This window comes from Antechinus flavipes, chromosome 6, assembly GCF_016432865.1.
Source record: "Antechinus flavipes isolate AdamAnt ecotype Samford, QLD, Australia chromosome 6, AdamAnt_v2, whole genome shotgun sequence".
Lineage (NCBI taxonomy): Eukaryota > Metazoa > Chordata > Mammalia > Dasyuromorphia > Dasyuridae > Antechinus > Antechinus flavipes.
This window is the reverse complement of record NC_067403.1, coordinates 174,434,330-174,457,511: the sequence shown is the minus strand read 5'-3', so window position 1 is coordinate 174,457,511 and position 23,182 is coordinate 174,434,330. Positions and strand designations below refer to the sequence as shown.

At 36.4% G+C, this 23,182-nt stretch overlaps 1 protein-coding gene across 1 annotated transcript in view; it reads left to right on the top strand.

Annotated features, from left to right (window-relative positions):
- The window catches only part of FAT4 (FAT atypical cadherin 4), a 152,487-nt gene that overhangs the window by 68,109 nt on the left and 61,196 nt on the right, over positions 1–23,182 (top strand). Inside the window, exons 10-12 of the mRNA XM_051966725.1 lie at positions 3,676–3,856; positions 16,592–16,842; positions 17,384–21,733. Coding sequence (XP_051822685.1) covers positions 3,676–3,856; positions 16,592–16,842; positions 17,384–21,733 — 4,782 coding nt within the window. The remainder of the gene's footprint in view (positions 1–3,675; positions 3,857–16,591; positions 16,843–17,383; positions 21,734–23,182) is intronic.

Genomic DNA, 23,182 nt, shown 5'->3' with positions numbered 1-23,182 from the left:
TAAGATTTAGAAGTATATTGGTACAATGGAAATAACTCAAGGGTTATAGCATGAATACTATGGGGAAATATAAGTAGCAGATAGAATCTTGGATTGGAAGTCAGGAGAACCTGAGTTTGAATTTTTTATCAGACATCCACTATGTGATGTGGGTAGGGAAGGCCCTTAGTCTCTCAGACTCATTATAGTCACACTTGTAGGAATCTAGGTGCACAATAGACAGAAGATTAAATTTGTAGTCAGGAAGACCTGAGTCTGAATATTGACTCAGACACTAGCTATGTGATTTGGGGTAGTTTCCTGACTGGAGAAGAAGAATAATAATAGCCTCTGCCTTCATGGGTTTTCATGAAATCCAAATGAAATAATATTAGAAAGTGTTTTGTAAACCTTAAAGCTCTACGTGAATACTTGCTATTAGTTGTTATCTGCAGAACAGGTATAATAATAGCACTATCTCAAAAAGTTGTTATGAAGATCTTCTGACATAATGTAGTGTGTCCCAAAAGTCTTAATGAATTTTCTATTTTATTATAAAATGGCTTTAAACTGCACCAAGACTTTTGGGACACCCTTTATATGTAAAGTGCTTTAATTTTTATTAGCTATTGTTCTTAACTATGATGAAGTGAAGTTACACAGGTAAAGATCTTTGAAAACATTACAGGTCCATTTAGATGTGATCTATTGTTATTATACAAGTATACAAATTTATCTCTAATCCCCTTTCTACTAACAAGTTATATACACTGTAAATTTTTTGTTATCAATTGTAGCAAATTGTCACCATGGTTTTCTTACATGCTTAGTCGAGGCATATCAACAAAATTCATCATCCACCCACATGCTATAGTTAAATTTTGAATCCCATTTCTCTCCTGTCCTCCTTTTCTCTTGCATTAACCCAGTCACTCACATTTCAACAGCTGTCAGGCAAGTTTTGCTGCTCTTTTGACATTCTATACTCCTTGTGAGTTCACTTTCCATCTACACCGCAGCTACGCCACTGCCTTTTGTCCCTTCTTTCTGATTGCATCTGGTTCTTGTAAATCAATCCCAGATGAAACTACATAATCCTTCCCTAACAGGCATCCACCCATGTCATCCATCATGATCAGATTCACCCAAGCTGAACATTGCCCTCAATTATGTTGGGATTCACCAGAAGTGACTTGGGATTAATTAGAGCCTCATGTTTACAATGACCAACTGTCTCTACACCTTTGACCTCTGTTGTCTGAATCACTAACCTATGTTTTAGGCTTACTCTTCCTCCATTGCCTTATTTCTGGATGAAATTTTCAGCCTTACAGAAATTAGTACTTCAGTATGAGAGCCATCTCAAAGAACAAAACCTATAGTGTGCTTTAGCATTCCTCAATACCCAATGCGTAACAGTGCTGCTGCTTAAGAAGGATTAGAATTTTAAAATGTTTTTAAGGGCCAGGCTGCATCAGTTGGCACAATCCTGCTTGCAAATAAAATTCCCAAAGCAAAGAAAATAGAAATAGTAGGATGAAATATTTTATTTTGAATAAAATTATAATTTTTGCTGTTAATTTAGGGGCTTGATTCTTTAAGTATCATACAGTCTTCTAACTGTATTTAATCCCTAAGAATGAGAGAGACAAACAGAAGCAGACACAGACAAAGAAGGATATGAGAGAAATGAGATAGACAGAGACAGATAGACTCAGAAACAGAAAGAAAGAAACAGAAAGAGAGAGGAAGAAGAAGGAGAAGGGGGAGAAGAAGGAGAAGAAGAAGAAGAAAGAGAAGAAAAAAAGAAAGAGAAGGAAGAAGAAGAAAAAGGAGGAGGAGGAGAGGAGGAAGAAGAGAAAGAGGAGGAGGAGAAAAAGGAGGAGGAAGAAGAGGAGGAAGAGGAGGAGGAGGAGGAGGAGGAGGAAGAAGAGGAGGAAAAGGAGGAGGAGGAGAGGAGGAAGAAGAAGAAGAAGAAGAAGAAGAAGAAGAAGAAGAAGAAGAAGAAGAAGAAAGTGAGGGGGAGGGAGAGAAAGAGAGACAGAAAGAAAGGAACAAAGAAATACAGAGATACAAAAAGAGACAGACAGAAGCAGGCATAGACAAAGAAAGATGAGTAGAGAAATGAGAGACAGACAGGGAGAGAGAAAGACAGAGAACAGAAAGATAGAGAGAGACACACCAAGAGACATAAAGAAGGAAGGAAGGAGGGAGGGGGAGAGAGAGAGAGAGAGAAGAGAGAGAGAGAGAGAGAGAGAGAGAGAGAGAGAGAGAGAGAGAGAGAGAGAGAAAATATAAACTTACATATGGTATCATTTCTTTCAATCCTTGGCTCAGAGCACACTGGAAATTTTTGTTTCATGTTTATTTATTCCCATTTTTTGACCCACTCTCAGGGGCTAGCCAAATTGTGGCTTTATTGGTATAGGAAATTCTCCATGAGGAAATACGTAATTGTTTGCACACCAATACGCATGCTATCAACATATACACATGTATTACATGATTATACATACATACATACATATGTGCAGCCTGGTAACTCAGAATTCTAGGTCTGGAGTCAGGAAGACTCATCAATGCAAATTCAAATCGGGCACTTGCCCGCTATGTGACCTTGTCTCAACCCTATTTGCCTCAATTAATCTTTAGTAAAATGAACTATCTCTGCCAAGAAAACCCCAAATGGAGTCATAATGAGACAGACACAACTTAAACAATTGAATGCCAACAAATACATACATACGCACATACACCATATACAAACATATTCACAGAAGTTGTGGGATTTAAATCCCTATATTCCTGATGATGAAGCCAGTTCTGTCTCTATTATACCATGCATCCTGTCATACTAATTCTAATAGCTATCTATCTATCTATATACATATGAATTTATATATCAATACATATATACATATATGAATTTATAAATCAACACATAAATACATGTGTACACATATCTATATCTATATACATGCATACATACATATATATATATATATATGAGGAGACCATGTTTTGGTTAAAGGGAATACTGGTTTACAAATATTTGAATGGTGATTCTATTCTTATTGTTATAGATCATTAATAAGTGCTTATTGACTTGATTTGATTTAATTCTCCTAAGTTCCAGCTCATCACTCTTTTTTCATATAGTCTCTTATAAATAGGTTGGTTCACTTGTGTTTTAATCTACAGATTAAATATTCACAGAATTCAATTCAATAATTTGTGTCTGCCAAGTGTCAAACATTATATTAGAAGCTAATAATAGGAAGAAAAAATAAATGAAAGTACCTCAGCCCTCAAGAAATTTAGTTTTTTTGGGAGAAATAATGTGTAAAGTGAGAAAAAATATAAACAATATGGAAAATAAGTTCAAGTAATTTATTTAGAGGGGTTGGGAATGAAATCCTAACAACTGGAGGAATGAGGTAAGACATTATTTGGGAAGTGACATTTTATCTGGGCCTAATAGAGTGATAGGGGTTCCAAAATGAAGAAAGAAAGAAGTGAATTCCAGACATGGTAGATAATATAGGGTAGAAATGGGAGAGAAAATGTTCTCCATAGAAAAGAGCCAATAGCTCATGTGACTGTAAACTACCTGTCATCTCATTTAAGACAGTTTTTTAGCATTATCAATATACTATATTAGCCTTAATACTTGCCTTTGTTGGGTTTTTCCTTCAGGATCTCCTGCCCTCACTGGCACTGGCACTGTGAATGTCATAGTCAGTGATGTCAATGACAACGTTCCTACCTTTGCCCATAAGACATACTCTGCCACCATTTCAGAAGATGCTCCAACTGGGTCAGATGTGCTGCTTGTTAGTGCCTCAGATGCAGATGCCTCAACTAATGCAGTCATCAGGTAGGACATCTTTCTATTGGTCATTTGATGTTCCCTCTAATCCCTTGTTACCAGAGGTATTCTGATATGTGTATAATAACCAGCTCTCTGGGCAGGGAGACAGGAGAAATGTGCACAAAAAACCCTTCAAGTTGAATCTGTTTTATTAACATTTTCCCATCACTTTCTTAGTCATCCAAAATGTATAGTTTGTAGTCATCCAAAATGTGTAGACGTGTAGTCATCCAAAATATTTCCATGATAGTCATGTTGTGAAAGAAAATTTAGACTAAAAATAGCCTCAAGAAAAATAAAGAAAGAAAAAGTTGCTTCAATCTGTAGTCAGATACTATCAGTTATTTTCTGGGGATAAATAGCATTTTCATTATAAGACCTTCAGAGTTGTCTTGGATCATTGTATTGCTTAGAATAGCTAAGTCATTCACAGCTAATCAATCATTATATAATATTACTGTTACTTTGCACACAGTATGTCTCAATTAGCATCAGCTCATATAGGTTTTCCTGAGAGCATACTACTCCTCATTTTTTAGAATACAATAATATTACATCAAAATCACTTATTAAATTTGTTCAGCCATTCCCCAATTGATGGATATCTCCTCAATTTCCAATTCGTGGCCCCAGAAAAGAGTTGCTCTAGGTATTTTGTGCAAAGATTCTCCCTCACACCTTTTTTTAAAAAAAATCTCTTATGGTATAACAAAGTAGTAATGGTATTGCTAGATCAAAGAATTTGCATTTTTGGGTATCGTTTCAATTTATTCTACAAAATGGTTGAATAAGTTCACAGTTCCACTAACACCACACTAATGTCTCATTTTTTCCACATTTGTCAATTTCTTTTCTATCTTATTAGCCAGTCTGATAGGTATGAGTGAGAATTGTTCTAACTCAATATTGATTGGAGAAATGCAAATTAAAAAATTCAGTTTGGGGCAGTTGTTTTCAGAGATAGGAACTGTAAGTTTTCAGTTTTTCTAAATTGGTATGGTCTACTCTTCTGATCTGTTCTCTGCTCTGTGAGTGACGACATGCACTCTTTTTTTGCCCTGGAACTATGAGGAGGGTCCCTTTCCCACTGTGATTGCAACCTCTGGTGTACCAATGTTCCTCCCTTACCCTGGCACTGCTATCTAGAACTGTGATCTGGATGCAAGGATGGGCAAAACAATAGAGGCCTGCTCAGTGCAAAGAGACCCCTGTAATCTCTGTTGTTTGACCCTCTTACCATGTGTGGGTTGGAGCACCAGAAGCAATCTCTGCTGCTACTATTTTAGTGGTTTCCAAGGCCTGGTTCTGGTTTGCTGGGATCCAAGATGTGCTGGAGGGCCTGTGCTGGATTGTGTTTCACTTTTAACTAAGGGCAATGAACCTTTGTTGCTGACTTTCTAAGTTGTCTTGGGCTGGAAAATTTTTCACTTCATCTTTTTTAAGGTTGTGTTGCTTTAGAATTTGTTTAGAATCATTATATAAAGGTTTTTGGAGGGGTTTAGGAAGATAAGTTCCTGCCTCTTAATAAATATTTTTTGAATGATTGACCTTGTCTCAATCTGATTCTCATCTAGCTAAACACAAATTTGAGCCATTTCATTTATTCCTGCTTTTTGGGATAAGGAAGGGAAATTCTTCCACTTACAGATTCTCAACAATATTAGATTTCTAACCTGCTTTTGTCTACCCTAACTCACTTCCTAGTACATATCAAATCTTTTTTTTTCCTCCAGGTGAACCATTCATTATTCATTCAATTAATCCTCCTGTGGTATGCTCTTAAGGCCCCTTGGGTTTCCCTTCTCTGGATGTTTTTTGCTTGATAAAATTTTATTTTTATTCTTTCCATAAATAGAAATTAAATGGCCTTGAATTAGCTGGAGGTGAGCAAAGCACATTCTTTTCCAGAGAAAAACTAAAGGCCAGTTTCTTCTCTTCATTGATACTAGGACTAACACAAAGCCTAGACCTTTAATCTACTACTTAGATAGTGCTTACATTTAAAACTAGATTCTTGTTCAGTGTAATATTAAAATCATTATAAAACACAAATATAAAAATATTTTATAAATCCAATTCAATTAAGCAAACATTAATTAATCATCCCAATGTATGGGAAGATCCAATGCTAGGCATAAGGGATTCAAAGGCATAATGGAAATGTCTTTATCCTCAAGAAATTTATAATCTTATGTGTGCTATTTGGTTAATGACCATTTGTTAAGGTCCTACTATATGTCAGACCCTGTGTTAAGTACTAGGGATACAGTGAAAGGCTAGAAGAAGTTCATAATCTAATGAGAGAGATAACATGCAAATCCATATGTGCAAACAAGTTAAACTGGACAAATCAGAAATAAACAATAGAGAGATAAAATCATCATTAAGAAGTAGATATGACATTGCCATTTCAGTCTCAGTTGTGTCCAACTCTCCATGATCCCATTTGGAGTTTTCTTGGCAAAGATAATGGAGTGATTTGCCATTTCCTTTTTCAGCTCATTTTATAGATGACAAACTGAGAGAAAGAGAATAATGTGGCTTGTCTAGTATTACGCAGTTAGTGAATTTCTAAGACCAGATTTGAATTCTGAATATTCTGATATCAGGCCCAGCATTCTATCCACTGTACCACCTAGGTTACCTTCTATGCAGATAAGTAAATATAGGAATTAATAAGTAGGTATCAGGAAAGACTTCCCGTAAGAGTTTGTGTTTGAATTGAGTCTTGAAATAAGCAAGGAAATATAAGGCACAAAGATGAGGAAGGAGAACATTCAATTTACCCTGCATAAAGGCTCAGAGGCAGAAGAAATAATATAGAGAATAACCTTTCAAAGCTCTTTAATAAGAGTTTTAAATGTCAACTAAGGTTGTGTGACAATAATCAACACATTTAATAGGGTTACAGTTCCTCTGAAGCAGATTGGCCTCGTAATACAAGAAAGTCTAGACCAAGGGATATTTCTGTATCTCCAGCTACAAATCATAATTAACATCATCATAACGAAAAGGTAATTCTTAGGGAGTACAGATAGAATAAGCAGTTCAGATTATTCAAGGTAATGATGGAAACTATGCAACTTATCTTTACAGGCTATAAACTTTTAGCACTTACTGAACAAAACACAAAATAGTGTCTAGAATCATATATTACTGTCTCATAAACTGCTAAGAAAACCTTACACTACACACATAGGCTTAAAATATGTGCCTAAAAATAAACTACTAATAGAATTCATGCCCACAGTGGCCAAGACATCAGAATAATCCATTAAAAACCCTATTAGCTATCGCTATGCCAAATAGTCAATGTGGAATGTGAATCTCGCAAAACAGAAAGACCTAAGAGAAGTTAAAATCATGTCAGAGAAAGATATAGCACATGTCATCCTATCATCCTGTCCAATACTAGAAGAGTCCTAAAACTGCTTACAATGAAATGATAGAAGAAACACTTATATTAATGTTTTATTCAAATGAAAAAACATAGTCTCTTTATCCTCCTGCACAAATATTCAGAGAACATTCAGCACAAAACAATAATAGCAATCCTGGATAATTTCTATTTGTTCTCCATTAAAGCAAATTAGAAGAATGAGATGACTTCAATAGCAACAACAACAATAATAATAATAGCTGATATTTACATAATGCCTTAATGTTTTAATAGGTTTTTTTCCCAAATATTTGCAAAGATAGATTGAAAACAACATTCACCTTTGCAAAATGTTGTTATCCAAGTTTTTCCTCTCTCCCTTTCTCCCCAATTCCATTTCCCCAAGACAGCAAGCAATTCAATATAAGTTAAACATGTGCAATTCTTCTAAATGTATTTTCATATTCATCATGCTGAGCAAGAAAAACCAGATCAAAAGGAGGAAAAAAAATGAGAAAGAAAAGAAAAACAAAAAACAAGCAACCAAAACATGAAAATACCAAGAATTGCTCCTCATTCAGTCTGTCTAATTCTATCTCTGGATATGGATGAAACTTTACATCCCAACTCTATTGGGATTATAATGTCTTAATGTTGGCAAAAGTTTTATACCCATTATCTCATTTGTGTGACATCATTTTTATGTGTAGTGACTAATATAATTTGATTAAGTCGTTTTTCCCTTATAACTATTCATAAAATTTCAATATTTAAATAGCACCTTAAAGGCTCATTTTAATCTCACAACAATCATATGAGATGGTATTACAGATATAATCTTTATTTTAAAGATTTTAAAATTGAGATTCCAAATGTGACTTACCTACACATGCCCATGCACACAGAGTCAATCGTTTATGAAAAATCTATTATGTATCTGATATTGTGTTTTGTGTAATAGATACAAAGACAAAAACAGAATAGATCTTGTCCTCAAGAATCTTACATTCTCTCTAAGAAAAACACAGTGTTGGAGGGTAGAGGTAGAATTTGAACCTTGGTCTTCCTAACCCCAGATTCAAGACACAACTACAGCTTATTTAGCTTACTAGCTATCCTCTAATGCCAATGTCTGCCATGTTTAATGCATATATGTTAAATAATTTAAAGACATATGATCAACACAGCTAGGTGGGGCAGTGGATAGAGCATCGGTCTTGAAGTCAGGAGGACCTGAGTTCAAGTTTGATCTCAGACACTTAATACTTCCTAGCTGTGTGACCTTGGACAAGTCACTTAACTCCAATTACATATGATCTACTCTGAGTTGCTATAATTAGCAAGTAGTCAGCATTTTTTTGTTTGTTTGTTTTTTTAATTCATCATTACAATTCTTTATTTGGAATTGAATCCAGTCTATACAAGATATTTACAAGACATGAAAATGGAAGGGAGGAAAGCACAAAATACAATTGAGGTATGAGCTAAGAGCACAGTATTTCATGTATCATAAATAGAATTCAAAATTTGTAAACTAGATGTCCAGATAGATGCATCTTGGTTTTACTAAAACCATATAAAATACTGTTTAAGTTCATGTGAGGTAGAAGACAGCTTGTGCCATGTAATATAATCATAGCAACTTTTATCTTCAAACTTTATGTCATCAGCAAAGTCAGTATAAATTGTTGAATGCACTGATCATAATTCCAAAGTTTTCCTTTTCTCTTTTGCTATAGTTTCAGAACAGATATTTCACTTGTTTTCAAAGATTATCAGAAATACCTTAGTGTAAGTGATTATTGTAGATAAACACTTCAGTTAGCATTTGTTAATCCAAAATAGGTCAAAGACTTGGTTATATTGGGATCACCCAATTTTGTTAGGCATGGAAAGTAATATCCCTGAGCATGGAGATATCAGGCTATGATGGAGCTCTCAGACACCTTTCTGTGTCAGGTCTCCACATGGATCAGTTTTTGTGGTCTCACAGCTTGCTGGATTACTGGAGATTTAAATTTTACACTTGCATTTATCGAGACATATTGTATCGTTGGCAGGGGGTGATGTTTGCAAAAGAGTTATCTGAACAAACACACCAGTCTCCACCTCTTTGTGCTACTGGCTCATTTTCTCGTTAAATCATTCTTTAGTTTCATAAATTGTCTGGGAATATAAACAGAGATATGAATTAAAATAAATTCAATTGCAGTTATCCCCCTGCTTAAACTTCATGCCCACCTCATTGTGAGCTGGGGAAAATCATTTCTTACTTCTGGGTTAGCTTTCCATCTTGCAATTTCAAATTGCAAGGCTTTTAGGCTTGGATTAAAATAACTTTAATGGTTACATCCAATGTACTCAAATGGCAATTTTAAATGTAATAAGAACATGAATAATCATTGCAAACAAGACAGGATTGAATTTTATATGAAGCCAAGAGGAGTTTAATTTCTTCTTTTCCCTTCTCCTTTCCTCCTTCTTTTTACCTGTGAGAAGGAGAGCAGGGCAGAAAGTAAACAGACAGGCAAAGGGTAGTTTGTGTATGGGAATTCCAAGATTTCCAGGAGTGTAAGGGAAAGACAGGTACTGTAAGCTAGATTCTAATAATCTCATTAATACTTCTTTTCTCTTCAAATGTTCTGCTTACCTCTCTAGTACACTCTTGCTGGCGCTCCAGTCTCTCCCTCCCTTCATGCATTACCAAGCCATGAATTCTTGGTTCCACTTGATTTCCTTGTTTTTTCTTTTGCAAAGTCAGCTTCTATTCCCTCTCATATTCTACTGAGCCAGAAAGAAAAGCTTGAAGGCCCAGTGGACTTATAGCCTTCCTTTTTTTCTCTGCCTTTAAGCCTGACTTCTTTGCATGTCTCCCACAGAGCTTCTCAGCAGAAGGAAGTTCCCCCTAGGTCAAAAGCCCTGACAATCTGAGAAATTCAGGATAATGCCAAAAGCCGTCCTGCTCCATCAAGTCTCCATGGTAATATCCAGAGTTAGGAGTTGTGATGCAAAACTGAAAAAGCCAAAATAAGACTATAGGTTTCCTCTGAAATCAATCACAAGACATCAGTTTAATTTTATTTACCAAAATATGATTCTTTTCTGTACTTAGTTTAGTTTAGTTTTTTTAGATAAGTTTTTATTTTTGAAGCAAACCTTTCTCTGGATAGACATAATGAAGACAGTAAATGGTAGTGGCAGCTTCAGCGTTACCCACAGTGAGCTGATGAATTCTTTGGGGAATTCAAAATGACTTTACATTAGTTATTAATGCTGCTTAATTCAGTCCTGCAGAAAACAGCCCAGCATGGTGTAGTCAAAAATGTCGTTCTCATTTTTTCCACTTTCTTTCTTCTAAAGGATATGAACTTTTAGAATTCACAAATATTGGTGAAAAATACCAAAGATCATGATAGAATAGTATTCTAAGACTTAAGTGGATCTGAAATCTCATTAACTAAGATAATACCAAAGATCATGATAGAATAGTATTCTAAGACTTAAGGGGATCTGAAATCTCATTAACTAAGATATTTTTATAGTCCATCCATATTTGTCTACCCCATGTATCTCCTCTCCTTGTCCTTCCAAAATTATGACACAGGGGGAGCACCCAACATGATGAGGTTCTTTCTCTCTTTATCTTGCTATTACATTTATATCAATGGAGCCCCTAAACAATATATCAGTTTATCCCTTAATCTCAACTAGCCTAACCTTTCTGCACATAAAGTTCCATTGATGATATAATTTACTCAGCTTCTCCTGCAGAATCCTTATTTGAAATGTGAAATAGCTTGTTAATATCCATCACCAACTCAATCCTTGCCTTTTTTCCTCTTCTCTCTCCCACTCTCTTTTCCTCTCCTTTCTTTTGGGTCTCTCTATTTCCCCTGGGCTGGAAGTACAAAAGTCACTCATACACCTGGTTCCACTTTGGTATGGAAACTTTGACTTGTTCTGTTTCCAACCAGGGCCAATTAGTTCCTTTTTAGGCAACCTGGTGACCCCATTATTCAAAGCAACTCCCTATATAAGATAGAATTTAATGTGAACACCTATTGGCTTAGCCCACTATACTTCAGAACTCCCACCCCCAAGAGATCCTCCAGCCTCAGCCTTACCAGTGGCAGGGATTACAGACATATGCTACCACACCTGGCACTGAGTCTTACTTTTAATTATGTTAAAGGTAAAATAAAATGCCTGAGGCTATGGAAAATTATATGTCTTGGAAACCATCTATATTCCACATTTATTTAAATGGATAATAATAAAGTTTCTCAAATCTCACCAATTTACTCCAAGAATCTACCTGGAAAGGTTCATTTAAGTTGCAAAGTCTCAAGCTGAAAATAAATAACACTACTGAGTGTTTGTCATGATGGAAGAAGATGAGTATTAATATCAATAAAACATACTTTCCCTTCAGAAACTTAATAGTTAATAAAGAAGGGAAATTACAGAACTCTCCCCTCCTCTAGGAAGGAAAAAGGAAAGGAAGGAAGGAAGGAAAGAAGGAAGGAAGAAAGAAAGGAAGGAAGGAAGGAAGGAAGGAAGGAAGGAAGGAAGGAAGGAAGGAAGGAAGGAAGGAAGGAAGGAAGGAAGGAAGGAAGGAAGGAAATAAAAGAATTAAAAATTATAGTGCAAAGAAAATTACAAAGTCTAAATTAGTGCCATTAGATGTCATGAGAGTTCTGGAAAGGAAGTTTCTCGATGATTTGTCTAGGAAAGGTTACATGAAGGAAGTGATATTTGTGATAGACTTTAGGTAAAAACAGGAGGATGACATTCTGGAAATAACAGGAATCAGCAAAGACTGAGAGATCAGAAAACACATAAAGTACGCAATTCTTTATCTTCTTTTCAAGGTTATACTTTCCCCAAAATTACTTTACAGATCTACTTTATTCTATCTGCATATTACTCTCCAAACTATGTTATATCGCTGTTGCTGTCTCTGGGTCTTTTGTCATGTCTCATTATCTCTTCCTACATAGTTTTTTCTTTCACTGCTGGCCCTATTAAAATCTGATCCATCCTTCAAATGTCTCTTCTTCCATGAAGCCTTCCTTAAGTATCCTAAAAGGATGTTTTGCCCCCTCTCCTTTGAACCAGGAGATCCTAGAATGTTTCATCACCTTCATGGCACAATTGTAATAAAATAGATCTATTGATTTGTGAAAGTATGGGATTTGTTTTAAAAATATACTTATTATAATGTATATTAAGTATTTGTGGGTGTCACTCATTCATTCATTCAAAAATATTTATTGAAACTGCCCTCAATGAGTTTGCTATTAAATAAGGGAGAATGAAAGGCATAATCTATGTTTACATATTATTTTTATACTTATATAATATATTTATATTTTATATTCATGCAATATGTAAATATATGATATTTATATATTATAAAACATGTATAATATAATGAATGAATGAATAAAACTCATAAATGACATACAAGTCAGGGTCCTACTATCAAAGAGCTTATAATCTTATTATGGACCAAGAACCTTGTAAAGAATAATATAGAATGATATATAAGTATGTGCCTTTTGTAAGGAAAAGCTAGCCCATCTCTCAGACAGCATTTCAAGTATGGCACAAGCTAAAAAGACTTTCTGAAGGAAAAGTGCTCTGAATTAGAATTTGAAATTCAAAGGCAGCTTTTGGAGGCAAATAGGAAGAATGGGACACCATGATAAGCAAAGAGAACAAAAGTTTCTGAAGATGGGAATGAAGATGACCTCAGCAGGGCTCATTTAGGAAATGGGCAGGATTAAAGAAAAAATTTCAAATTCAGAAGCAACAAAGCTTTAAAGTCTATGTGATTTTTAATGTTTTGACCATTTATCCATTCAAACCAGCTCAAACTTTTAAATATTTATTTTAAAAGATCCTTGAAGAGTAGATTGACGTGAAGTGGTTATTTTGAAAATATGCCTTTAATCATATGTTAAAATATATTTTGGTAATACCTTAGAAATCTAAGAAAAGGGATAGGGAGATGGCACAATGATTATGGTACTTGGAGCTAGGAAGACCTAAATTCATTTTATTAATTGTAACTGAGGACAAGACACAACTCAAATTGTCTACAAACAAATAAAGGAAAGAAATTTAATTTTAAAAAAGACTGCTACAAAATCCATCTGGGATCTTTGCCAAAAAATAGGAAATTTTTAAGAGGTGAAGATTTTGGAAAGAATAAAATTGATTCAGTTTTTGGACATGTTAAGTTTGAGATATTCTTGATACAGCCAAGTTGAAGTGTTGATTGGACAAATGATGATATGAGATTGAGAGATGGGCTGTTTATATAGAATTAAGAGTTGTAATGTGATAGCTGCACCCATGGAAACTGTTGTTTACCAGTTCCTGAAGTACAGAGGAAGATGGGAAGAAGTCTTAGAAAAAAACTTTAAGGAGTCACTACAATTAGGGAGTATCCTTTGGACCATGAGCCAACACAGGAGACTCAGAAGGGAAATAAGAGGAAAACCAAGACAGAATAGAGTGATGGAAATCCAGAAAGGAGAATGTATTCAAGAGCAAAGGGTGAATCAACAGTGTCAAATGTAGTTGAGAGTAAGTTTGAAATTTGGAGAAGACTATCACATGTATCAATTGAGAGACCATTGGTAATTCTAGAGATAGAAGTTTTTATTTAAGTCAGGGTGTTTGAAGGCCTGAATAAGATCATGTCTGAAAAGTATTTTGTAAACTTCAAATACTGTGAGTGATGAAGAGCTTTAAACACTAAACAGAGGACTTTGCTTTACAAATGAGGAAAGCAAGTGGCTAAAATCATGCAGCTAGTAGACAGAGTTAAGGCTGAGACCTCTCCTTCAGAATGCCCTCTAATATACTACAACAGTTTCATGTAAAAATGGGAATGCAATGGCTAATGCACTAGAAAATAATTAGCTGATAATGTTTTTTTGATAATAGGGTTTTTATGGGAGATTAATGGACCTTGAAGAACTGTATCTTCATTTATCCAGGGAGTCATTAAACCTCTAAAACAGCTCTGGGCTGTGTCATGCTTATCACTATTTTAATTTTAAAATAGCTCAAAATGACCCTGGCTAGCATTCACTTGGCTTGATTTTTCTTTTCCTCAGATTAATTTGTAAACAGAAAAAGTTGCTATACTATTTACAGCACTTGAGTTCTGATTAGACCTTGATCTTATCATTAAAGGTTGTGATGAAAGTTCTAATGCAAGAAATCAATGTTTTTCTCTCTTTTTAAAGTTATTGGACAGTTTCCAAATCTGTATCATACTGTTTTGTAATAGTGTTCACAGAGCTGAAATACCACTGGGATGATAACTGCTTTCCTAGTGCCTTGATCACCAAGAGTGGAGAGAGAGATCAAGGGACTAACATATCACTGGCAAGAACCCAAGTTTTAATAAGCAGTTAATACTCTTCTGAATTTGTTATCTCATCAATGTGGGCATTCCCCTTTTCAATGCAGAGTGAATGGAATAGCTTATAATCTTCTTGGTTTGTGATTGTAGCAAAAGTAATATATTATCCTATAGACAAATTTCTAACAACAAAAACAACAATATGATAAGGACTGGAATTTTCATAGCTCTTTGAAGTTGCGAATAGAAAATGCATAGTCCTTTTTATATATGTGCCCAGCAGGTAGCACAATAGATGGTGCATAGTAGATCTTTTTATAAATTCTCGATGATTGATTAGTCTTACCATTTTTCTATGAATTCAGACTAAAATGCATCTGAATAACAACCATGACAATTTATAGCTTGTGAAATAGGAAGAAATATTTATTTGTATAAATTGAAAGAAAAAAAATCAAGAAAATGATATTTTAAGATATCATTATAGCCATAACTTAAATTTTACAGACTGGTGATTTTTTCCTTTACTCTTTTCTCAAGTTTTTTTTTTTGTTTTTGTTTTTGTTTTTGTTTTTGTTTTTTTTTTTCCCCATGCTCCATGAACTACCTATCAGTTTAGAACAGTAATTTTTTTTTTCTTAAACAATAAACAAGAAAATCACCTTTAATCAAAAGTCTTCCACTTTAGAACTTAATTCAGCAATCTGCTTAATATGAAAATGCATAACAAGATGTTTGACCTTTCTTGATAATAAGAAGTCAATAGAAGGATGATAAATGAAGACGTTAGTAACCATCAATACATTTGTGTGAGTGAATTAAATTTTACATTTCTTAGAGTGCTTTGTTATTTACAGATAAAACTCTAATGCATCTTCTCTGGAACTGTATAACTATCTGCTGTTGGATAGAGATAGGAACTGACAAGATTTCACTGATATGGGGATCTCCATGAAAAAATTCACTTCACCAGTATAAGCTAGAACATTTTCAATAAATTACATTCTTACAATATGGAAATGTGTTTAGACAAACTGCACATGTTTAACCTGTATTGGATTGTACACTCTTGGGGAGCATAAAGGGAGAGTAGAGGGAGAAAAATTTGAAACATAAAGTTTTGCCAAAGCAATTGTTGAAAACTATCTTTGCATATATTTGGAAAAATAAAATGCTATTAAAATAAAAAATAGATAAATTATAGTCTTCTCTAAGACTCTAAGAGAATTGCCTACCACAATAAGAAAGTTAAGTGACTTGCCCAGGATCACACAATCAATATGTGTGTTCCCAGATCTCAGAAATGGCAGTTTAACCCATGTCTCCCTGTAGGAGGTCAGCAATTTTTTTCATTGCAATCAATAATAATTTATTTTCATTTAAGAAATAAACATTTGAAATCAGAATTGAAACTATATATTTAATTTAATCATGAATTCACAGATACATGCTTACATTTAATCTAATTTTATTAAACATGTTTAATAAACTCACTTTTAAGTACTTCGCAATTTAGAACACTTCATAACTTGGTTAAAATCCTATCTCAGGACATTAGACTTTTCTGAATAAAGATTTTCAATGTATCATCTCTTTTTAAGAATTTTTTTCTTATACTCATAGTCTTCGCTTGTATGCAATTTCTTATATTTTGAAGCATTTAGAATGTATTAACTTGCACTTCTTATGCCCATTTAAGAACCATGCTAAAATTCTAAGTTTTGTTTTTAATCTTTATCTATGATTTCTTCAGCAGAGATGGAAGGTAGGGAAATTCATTATGGAAATCCCTTCCATGGATCGGATCAGCAATTGGTTTGTTGTCAGAGTTCACTGTGACATTGAGCAGAAAGTGACTTGGCAAGGATCAAATAGTTAATATTTGTTGGAGGCTGGAGACAGGATTTCATAGGACTTTTATTGTTGAAAAATTATGTGACGAATGTGCTTCTTTTTTTTTTTTTTTCTTCTTGTTCTTTAGCTATAGACTCATTGGTGGAAATTCCCAATTCACAATCAATCCATCTACAGGACAGATCATCACCAGTGCCTTATTGGACAGAGAAACAAAAGAGAACTATACATTGATAGTAGTCTCCAGTGATGGTGGATTCCCAGAACCCCTTTCCAGTTCCACCAGTGTCTCTGTCACTGTAACAGATGTTAATGATAACCCACCGAGATTCCAGCATCATCCTTATGTCACTCATATCCCATCACCTACTCCTTCAGGTAATCCAATGATTTGACTCAGTCAAATGAGAAAATGAATGATATTGCATCATTGTTGTAGTTTATTTTAATTCATCAAGATTATGCATATGCAAACATAGTGACTTTCAGAAGTATTTGAATCCCTGAGCAGAACAATTTTTCATTTAGGTTCTATTTGTGGACAGCTAAATATTCCAAGATAGTCTTCCAAAAATTTTGATTGCCAAGGATCTTCAAAGAGGCCATTAAATATATTCACCTAATGGCCTAGGTAGGTGTAGGCTTTATATATAGTAAAAGCAAAAGTGACTTTTCGGAAAATAGAGTTTTAACTTTCATAAAATCTAAGGCAGAGAACATGGGCCACCAAACACATTCTCCCCACTTTAGGATGTATTCTTGTCTTTGGAGCCCAGAATAACCAGGCAGAGAAAAGAGCATCTATCCTTGGGAAAATTAAATTCAAGAAATCCATGCAATATTTTACTCTCCTAATATTTTACCCCTAAAATGTTCAATTTGTGTGGCATTGACAGTAACTTTAGTTTCTCTTTTGTAGGTTCATTTGTCTTTTCTGTTACTGTAACTGATCCTGACACTGGACCCAATTCTGAACTTCATTATTCCCTTACTGGCAGAAATTCTGAAAAATTCCACATTGACCCCTTGCGTGGTGCAATTATGGCAGCTGAACTCCTAAATACAGCCTCAGAAATGACATTTTTTGTACATGTGAAAGATGGTGGCTTATCTCCAAAGATGGATTCAACAACAGTGACTGTTCGATTTGGGAATAAAGGTGATTTCCCCAAAATCCGAGCTAAACAACACACGTTTCTGTTCCCTGAAAGCCAACCCATTGGCACTCTCGTTACCACCATTACTGGGTCTTCTTCTAGAGGGGAACCTTTATCCTATTTTATTGCAAGTGGCAATCTTGGAGGTGCATTCCACATTGACCAACTGACTGGACAAGTCTCCATCAGTCAACAGCTGGACTTTGAAATAGTACAGAAATATGTGGTATGGATAGAAGCCAGGGATGCTGGCTTCCCTCCTTTCTCATCATATGAGAAACTGGCTATAGCAGTGCTAGATGTCAATGACAACGCACCAGTCTTCAAGGATGACCCGTTTGTGGCAGAAATATTAGAAAATCTTTCCCCTCGTACAATACTCACTGTTTCTGCGATAGATAAGGATAGTGGACCCAATGGGCAGTTAGAGTATAACATAGTCAATGGTAATACTGAAAATAGCTTTAGTATACATCACAGCACTGGAGAAATTCGAAGTATCAGGTCTTTGGATAGGGAAAAAGTATCCCAATATGTACTCACGGTGAGATGTTCAGACAAAGGCACTCCTTCCCAGAGTACCACAGTGAAAGTTATCATCAATGTCTTAGATGAAAATGATAATGCCCCAAGATTCTCTCAAATCTTTACTGCCCCTGTGCCTGAAAATGCCCCCCTGGGTTATACGGTGACTCGAGTCACGACTTCAGATGAAGATATCGGTGTGAATGCTGTTAGCAGGTACTCTATAACGGATACAAGTCTTCCTTTTACCATCAACCCTAGCACAGGAGACATCATCATCAGTCGGCCTCTCAACCGGGAAGATACTGATCGTTACAGGATCAGAGTTTCTGCCCATGACTCTGGATGGACGGTCAGTACAGATGTTGCTATCTTTGTGACAGATGTCAATGATAATGCCCCACGATTCAAGAAGCCATCCTACTACTTGGACTGTCCTGAGCTCACTGAAATTGGTGCCAAAGTGGCTCAGGTCTCTGCAACAGATCCAGATGAAGGGTCCAATGGCCAAGTTTTCTATTTCATTAAATCTCAATCTGAATTTTTCAGGATTAATGCCACCACAGGAGAAATTTTCAATAAGCAGGCTTTAAGATACCGAAATGTCACTGGTTCCAGTAATGTAAATATAAATAGACATAGTTTTATTGTGACTTCTTCAGACAGAGGAAGTCCTTCTTTGCTAAGTGAGACAACTGTTACCATCAATATTGTAGACAGTAATGATAATGCCCCTCAGTTTCTTAATAGTAAATATTTCACTCCTGTTACCAAAAATGTAAGAGTTGGGACAAAACTCATCAAAGTCACTGCCATAGATGATAAAGATTTTGGGTTAAATTCTGAAATTGAATACTTCATTTCAAATGAAACCCCTGTGGAGAAATTCAAGTTGGATAGCACTACAGGGTGGGTTTCTGTTGCTTCTTCTCTCATGTCTGATCTAAACCAAAACTTTTTGATGACGGTCACTGCCAGGGACAAAGGAAACCCTCCACTTTCATCTCAAGCCACAGTTCAAATCATTGTTACAGAGGAAAACTATCACAGCCCAGAATTCTCTCAAAGCCACATTAGTGCAACAGTCCCTGAGAGCCAAAGTGTTGGTTCCATTGTGAGAACTGTATCTGCTCGTGATCGAGATGCAGCAATGAATGGCCTAATCACTTACCATATTTCTTCAGGAAATGAAAATGGCCTTTTTGCAATTAATGCGTCCACAGGTACATTAACCTTAGCGAAACCCCTAGACTACGAGCTACACCAGAAACATGAAATGACAGTTAGTGCTACAGATGGAGGATGGAGGGCACGGACCAGCTACTGCAGCATCATTATTAATGTCCTTGATGTGAATGACAACTCTCCAATATTCATTCCAGAGGAGTACTCTCCCACAGTATTGGAAAATGCCCCCAGTGGAACAACAGTCATGCGCCTCAATGCAACAGATGCTGATTCGGGTAGTAATGCTGTGATTGCTTACTCTTTGCAGTCTTCAGATAGTGACCTCTTTGTCATTGACCCCAACTCTGGAGTCATCACTACTCAAGGATTCTTAGATTATGAAACAAAGCAGAGTTACCATCTTACAGTCAAAGCCTTCAATGTCCCCGATGAAGAGAGATGCAGTTTTGCGACGGTGAACATCCAGCTGAAAGGAACCAATGAGTATGTACCACGTTTTGTTTCAAAACTCTATTATTTTGAAGTCTCTGAGGCAGCATCCAAAGGGACTGTCATTGGAGAAGTGTTTGCTAGTGATCGTGACATGGGAGTTGATGGGGAGGTCCACTACTTGATTTTTGGTACTAGCAGAAAGAAAGGTTTTCAGATTAATTCAAGGACAGGGCAGATTTATGTATCTGGATTTCTTGACCGAGAAAAAGAAGAGAGGATTTCTTTGAAGGTCCTGGCCAAAAATTCTGGGAGTATCCGTGGTGCCGATGTGGATGAAGTAACTGTGAATATTACCATCCTGGATGCCAATGATCCACCTGTTTTCAGTCTGGAGATCTATAATGTACAAATCAGTGAAGGTGTGCCCATAGGAACACATGTGACCTTTGTAAGTGCCTTTGACTCAGACTCTGTACCCAGCTGGAGCAGGTTTTCCTATTTTATTGGTTCAGGGAATGAAAATGGTGTCTTTTCCATTAATCCTCAGACAGGACAGATTACCGTTACTGCTGAGCTTGATAGAGAAACCCTTCCTGTCTATAATCTAACTGTCTTAGCTGTGGATCTGGGGACCCCCTCAGCTACAGGAAGTGCTTCCTTATTGGTAACCCTGGAAGATATCAATGACAATGGACCCACATTATCTACTAAGGAAGGTGAGGTCATGGAAAACAAGCGTGCAGGAACTTTGGTGATGACCCTCCAGTCCATAGACCCTGATCTCCCTCCAAATCAAGGTCCCTTTACATATTATTTGCTTAGTACAGGACCAGCCACCAGCTATTTTAGTCTCAGCACTGCGGGAGTTCTGACTACGACCAGAGAGATTGACAGAGAACAAATTGGTGATTTCTATCTATCAGTGATTACCCGAGACTCTGGCATTCCTCAGATGTCTTCCACAGGGACTGTCCATATCCGAATCATAGACCAGAATGACAATCCATCCGAACCAAGAACTGTCGAAATCTTTGTGCATTATTTCAATAACTTGTTTCCCGGTGGGATTTTAGGCAGTGTGAAGCCTCAGGATCCAGATGTGCTGGACAGTTTTCACTGTTCCCTGACTTCTGGAGTAACAAGTCTCTTTAGCATCCCTAGTGGCACTTGTGACCTGAATTCCCAAGCCAGGTCCACAGATGGCACCTTTGACCTGACGGTCCTTAGTAATGATGGCTTGCACAGTGCAGTCAGCAGTAACATCCGGGTCTTCTTTGCTGGTTTTACCAATGCTACTGTGGATAACAGCATCCTCCTCCGCCTCAGTGTGCCAACCGTGAGGGATTTTCTGACCAACCACTACCTCCATTTTCTACGCATTGCCAGCTCCCAGTTGACGGGTCTCGGGACTGCTGTACAGCTGTATGGAGCCTATGAGGAGAACAATAGGACCTTCCTATTGGCAGCTGTGAAAAGAAATACCAACCAATATGTGAATCCAAGTGGTGTGGCCACCTTTTTTGAGAGCATTAAGGAAATCCTTCTCCGGCAAAGCGGAGTGAGGGTAGAGTCTGTCGATCATGACCCGTGTGTCCATGGCCCTTGTCAGAATGGAGGGAGCTGTCTCAGGAGGCTGGCAGTGAGTCCCACCATGAAGAGCCACGAAAGTCTCCCAGTCATCATTGTGACCAACGAGCCTCTCCAGCCTTTCTTTTGCAAGTGTCTGCCAGGGTATGCTGGGAGCTGGTGCGAGACAGACATCGATGAATGTCTGCCATCTCCCTGTCACAATGGCGGCACCTGCCACAATCTGGTGGGAGGGTTTTCTTGTAGCTGCCCAGAAGGATTCACCGGACGGGCCTGCGAGCGAGACATCAATGAATGCCTGCCCAAGCCATGCAAGAATGGGGCTATTTGCCAGAATTTCCCTGGGAGCTTCAATTGTGTCTGCAAAGCTGGATTTACAGGTAGGGTCATCATTTCTTTTTTTTCTGAACTGATTTGAGAATTCAACAGCCTTTGGTGTTTGCTAATTATTAATTTAGCTTCTAAATCATAGTTGAATTTCCATTTTCTCTGGCGGATGGGATTCTTACATGGAGATCATATAGAATTAAGTATGAATTCCCCACAGGAAAGACAATGCTTGTTCTTGGTGTTCTGACCCTAGGACTTCATATATAAACGGGGGCTGACAAACTCTGGCCCACTCTAGCCTTCCATGTCTTTTTGTACAATCAAAGAGTTAGGAAATGCATTTTTCACATTTTAAAATAGTTTTGTTATATTTGAAAATGTTTTAAAAAAAATACACTTAGGTCTCTGGATCTACAAAAACTGGGATCAGCCAGATTTGGCCCTTGGGCCATAGTTTGCTTATCTTTCATCATTTGGGATACTGCCACATTTCAAAAAAAATGTATCTGATAGGCAATCTGAAAATGAAGGTAAGATCCTTGCTTCAATAAGAGGACACACTTAAATTATATTGAAAACCTCAAGTGCTACATAATTTTGAGATGTTTTGTTATTTTATAGAAAAGTTTGAAATGTTTGTAAAAATTTGACCTGCCTGATAAGTGAATTGAAAGGTGGAACTAAAGCTTTCCACATAGTCCTTAAAAAACACAAGATCAATATTGAAGTCTGATGAAGGCCCCAAATGAGCTTTATAAGTAGCTGAAGGAAAATAACCATCTAAGAGTTATTAAGATATTTCAGGAGTGCTAAAATGTCTTTTCCCAGTTCTCCCTTCCCCCATGGTTTCTCCATTGGTTCACTAGTTCTAAAAATTTTACAGTTAAAGGTCTGTTATTGATCTTAGTAAAATGTTAGTACCCCTAGGAAAACACATATAAAGCTTTATCGATTTACTACCTGGTGAGAATTGAATTTGTTTGTTTTTTATAGTCTTTCCTGAGAGCAGATATTGGGGAGGAGGGAGTGCAAAAGAGACAGAGAGCAGAGATATCATTTAGTAGTGAGAGGAAGTAGCAATGTACCACCAAGGAAGTGAGACACAAAATGAAAGAACAAAAAGAAAAAAACATTTCATAAATGCTTACTAGATGCAAAGCAGTAGGATTGAAAATAGGAAAGCAAGGTAGTCCCTGCTCTCAAGGGACTCTCATTCTAATAAACAATGTCAGCTTCAAGTCCCATAGAAAGGCTCAGGGCCCATATGTCCTAGAAATATAATGGCAAGCAGATGCTAATGAATCTTCCTTAATGTAATTGCTTCTAATAAAACCATATTATTTTCTATTGTTGATCTCTTTGGCAGCTCCAAAGATGTTGATGCCATGAACTTATTTTTAAGATATCAGCCCCTTCAGGAGCAGAGACAAAAAGAAAAGAAAAAAGAGATTGAGGGTGCCAGCTTTAATTAGGTTAAATAATAATTTATTAAGTACATA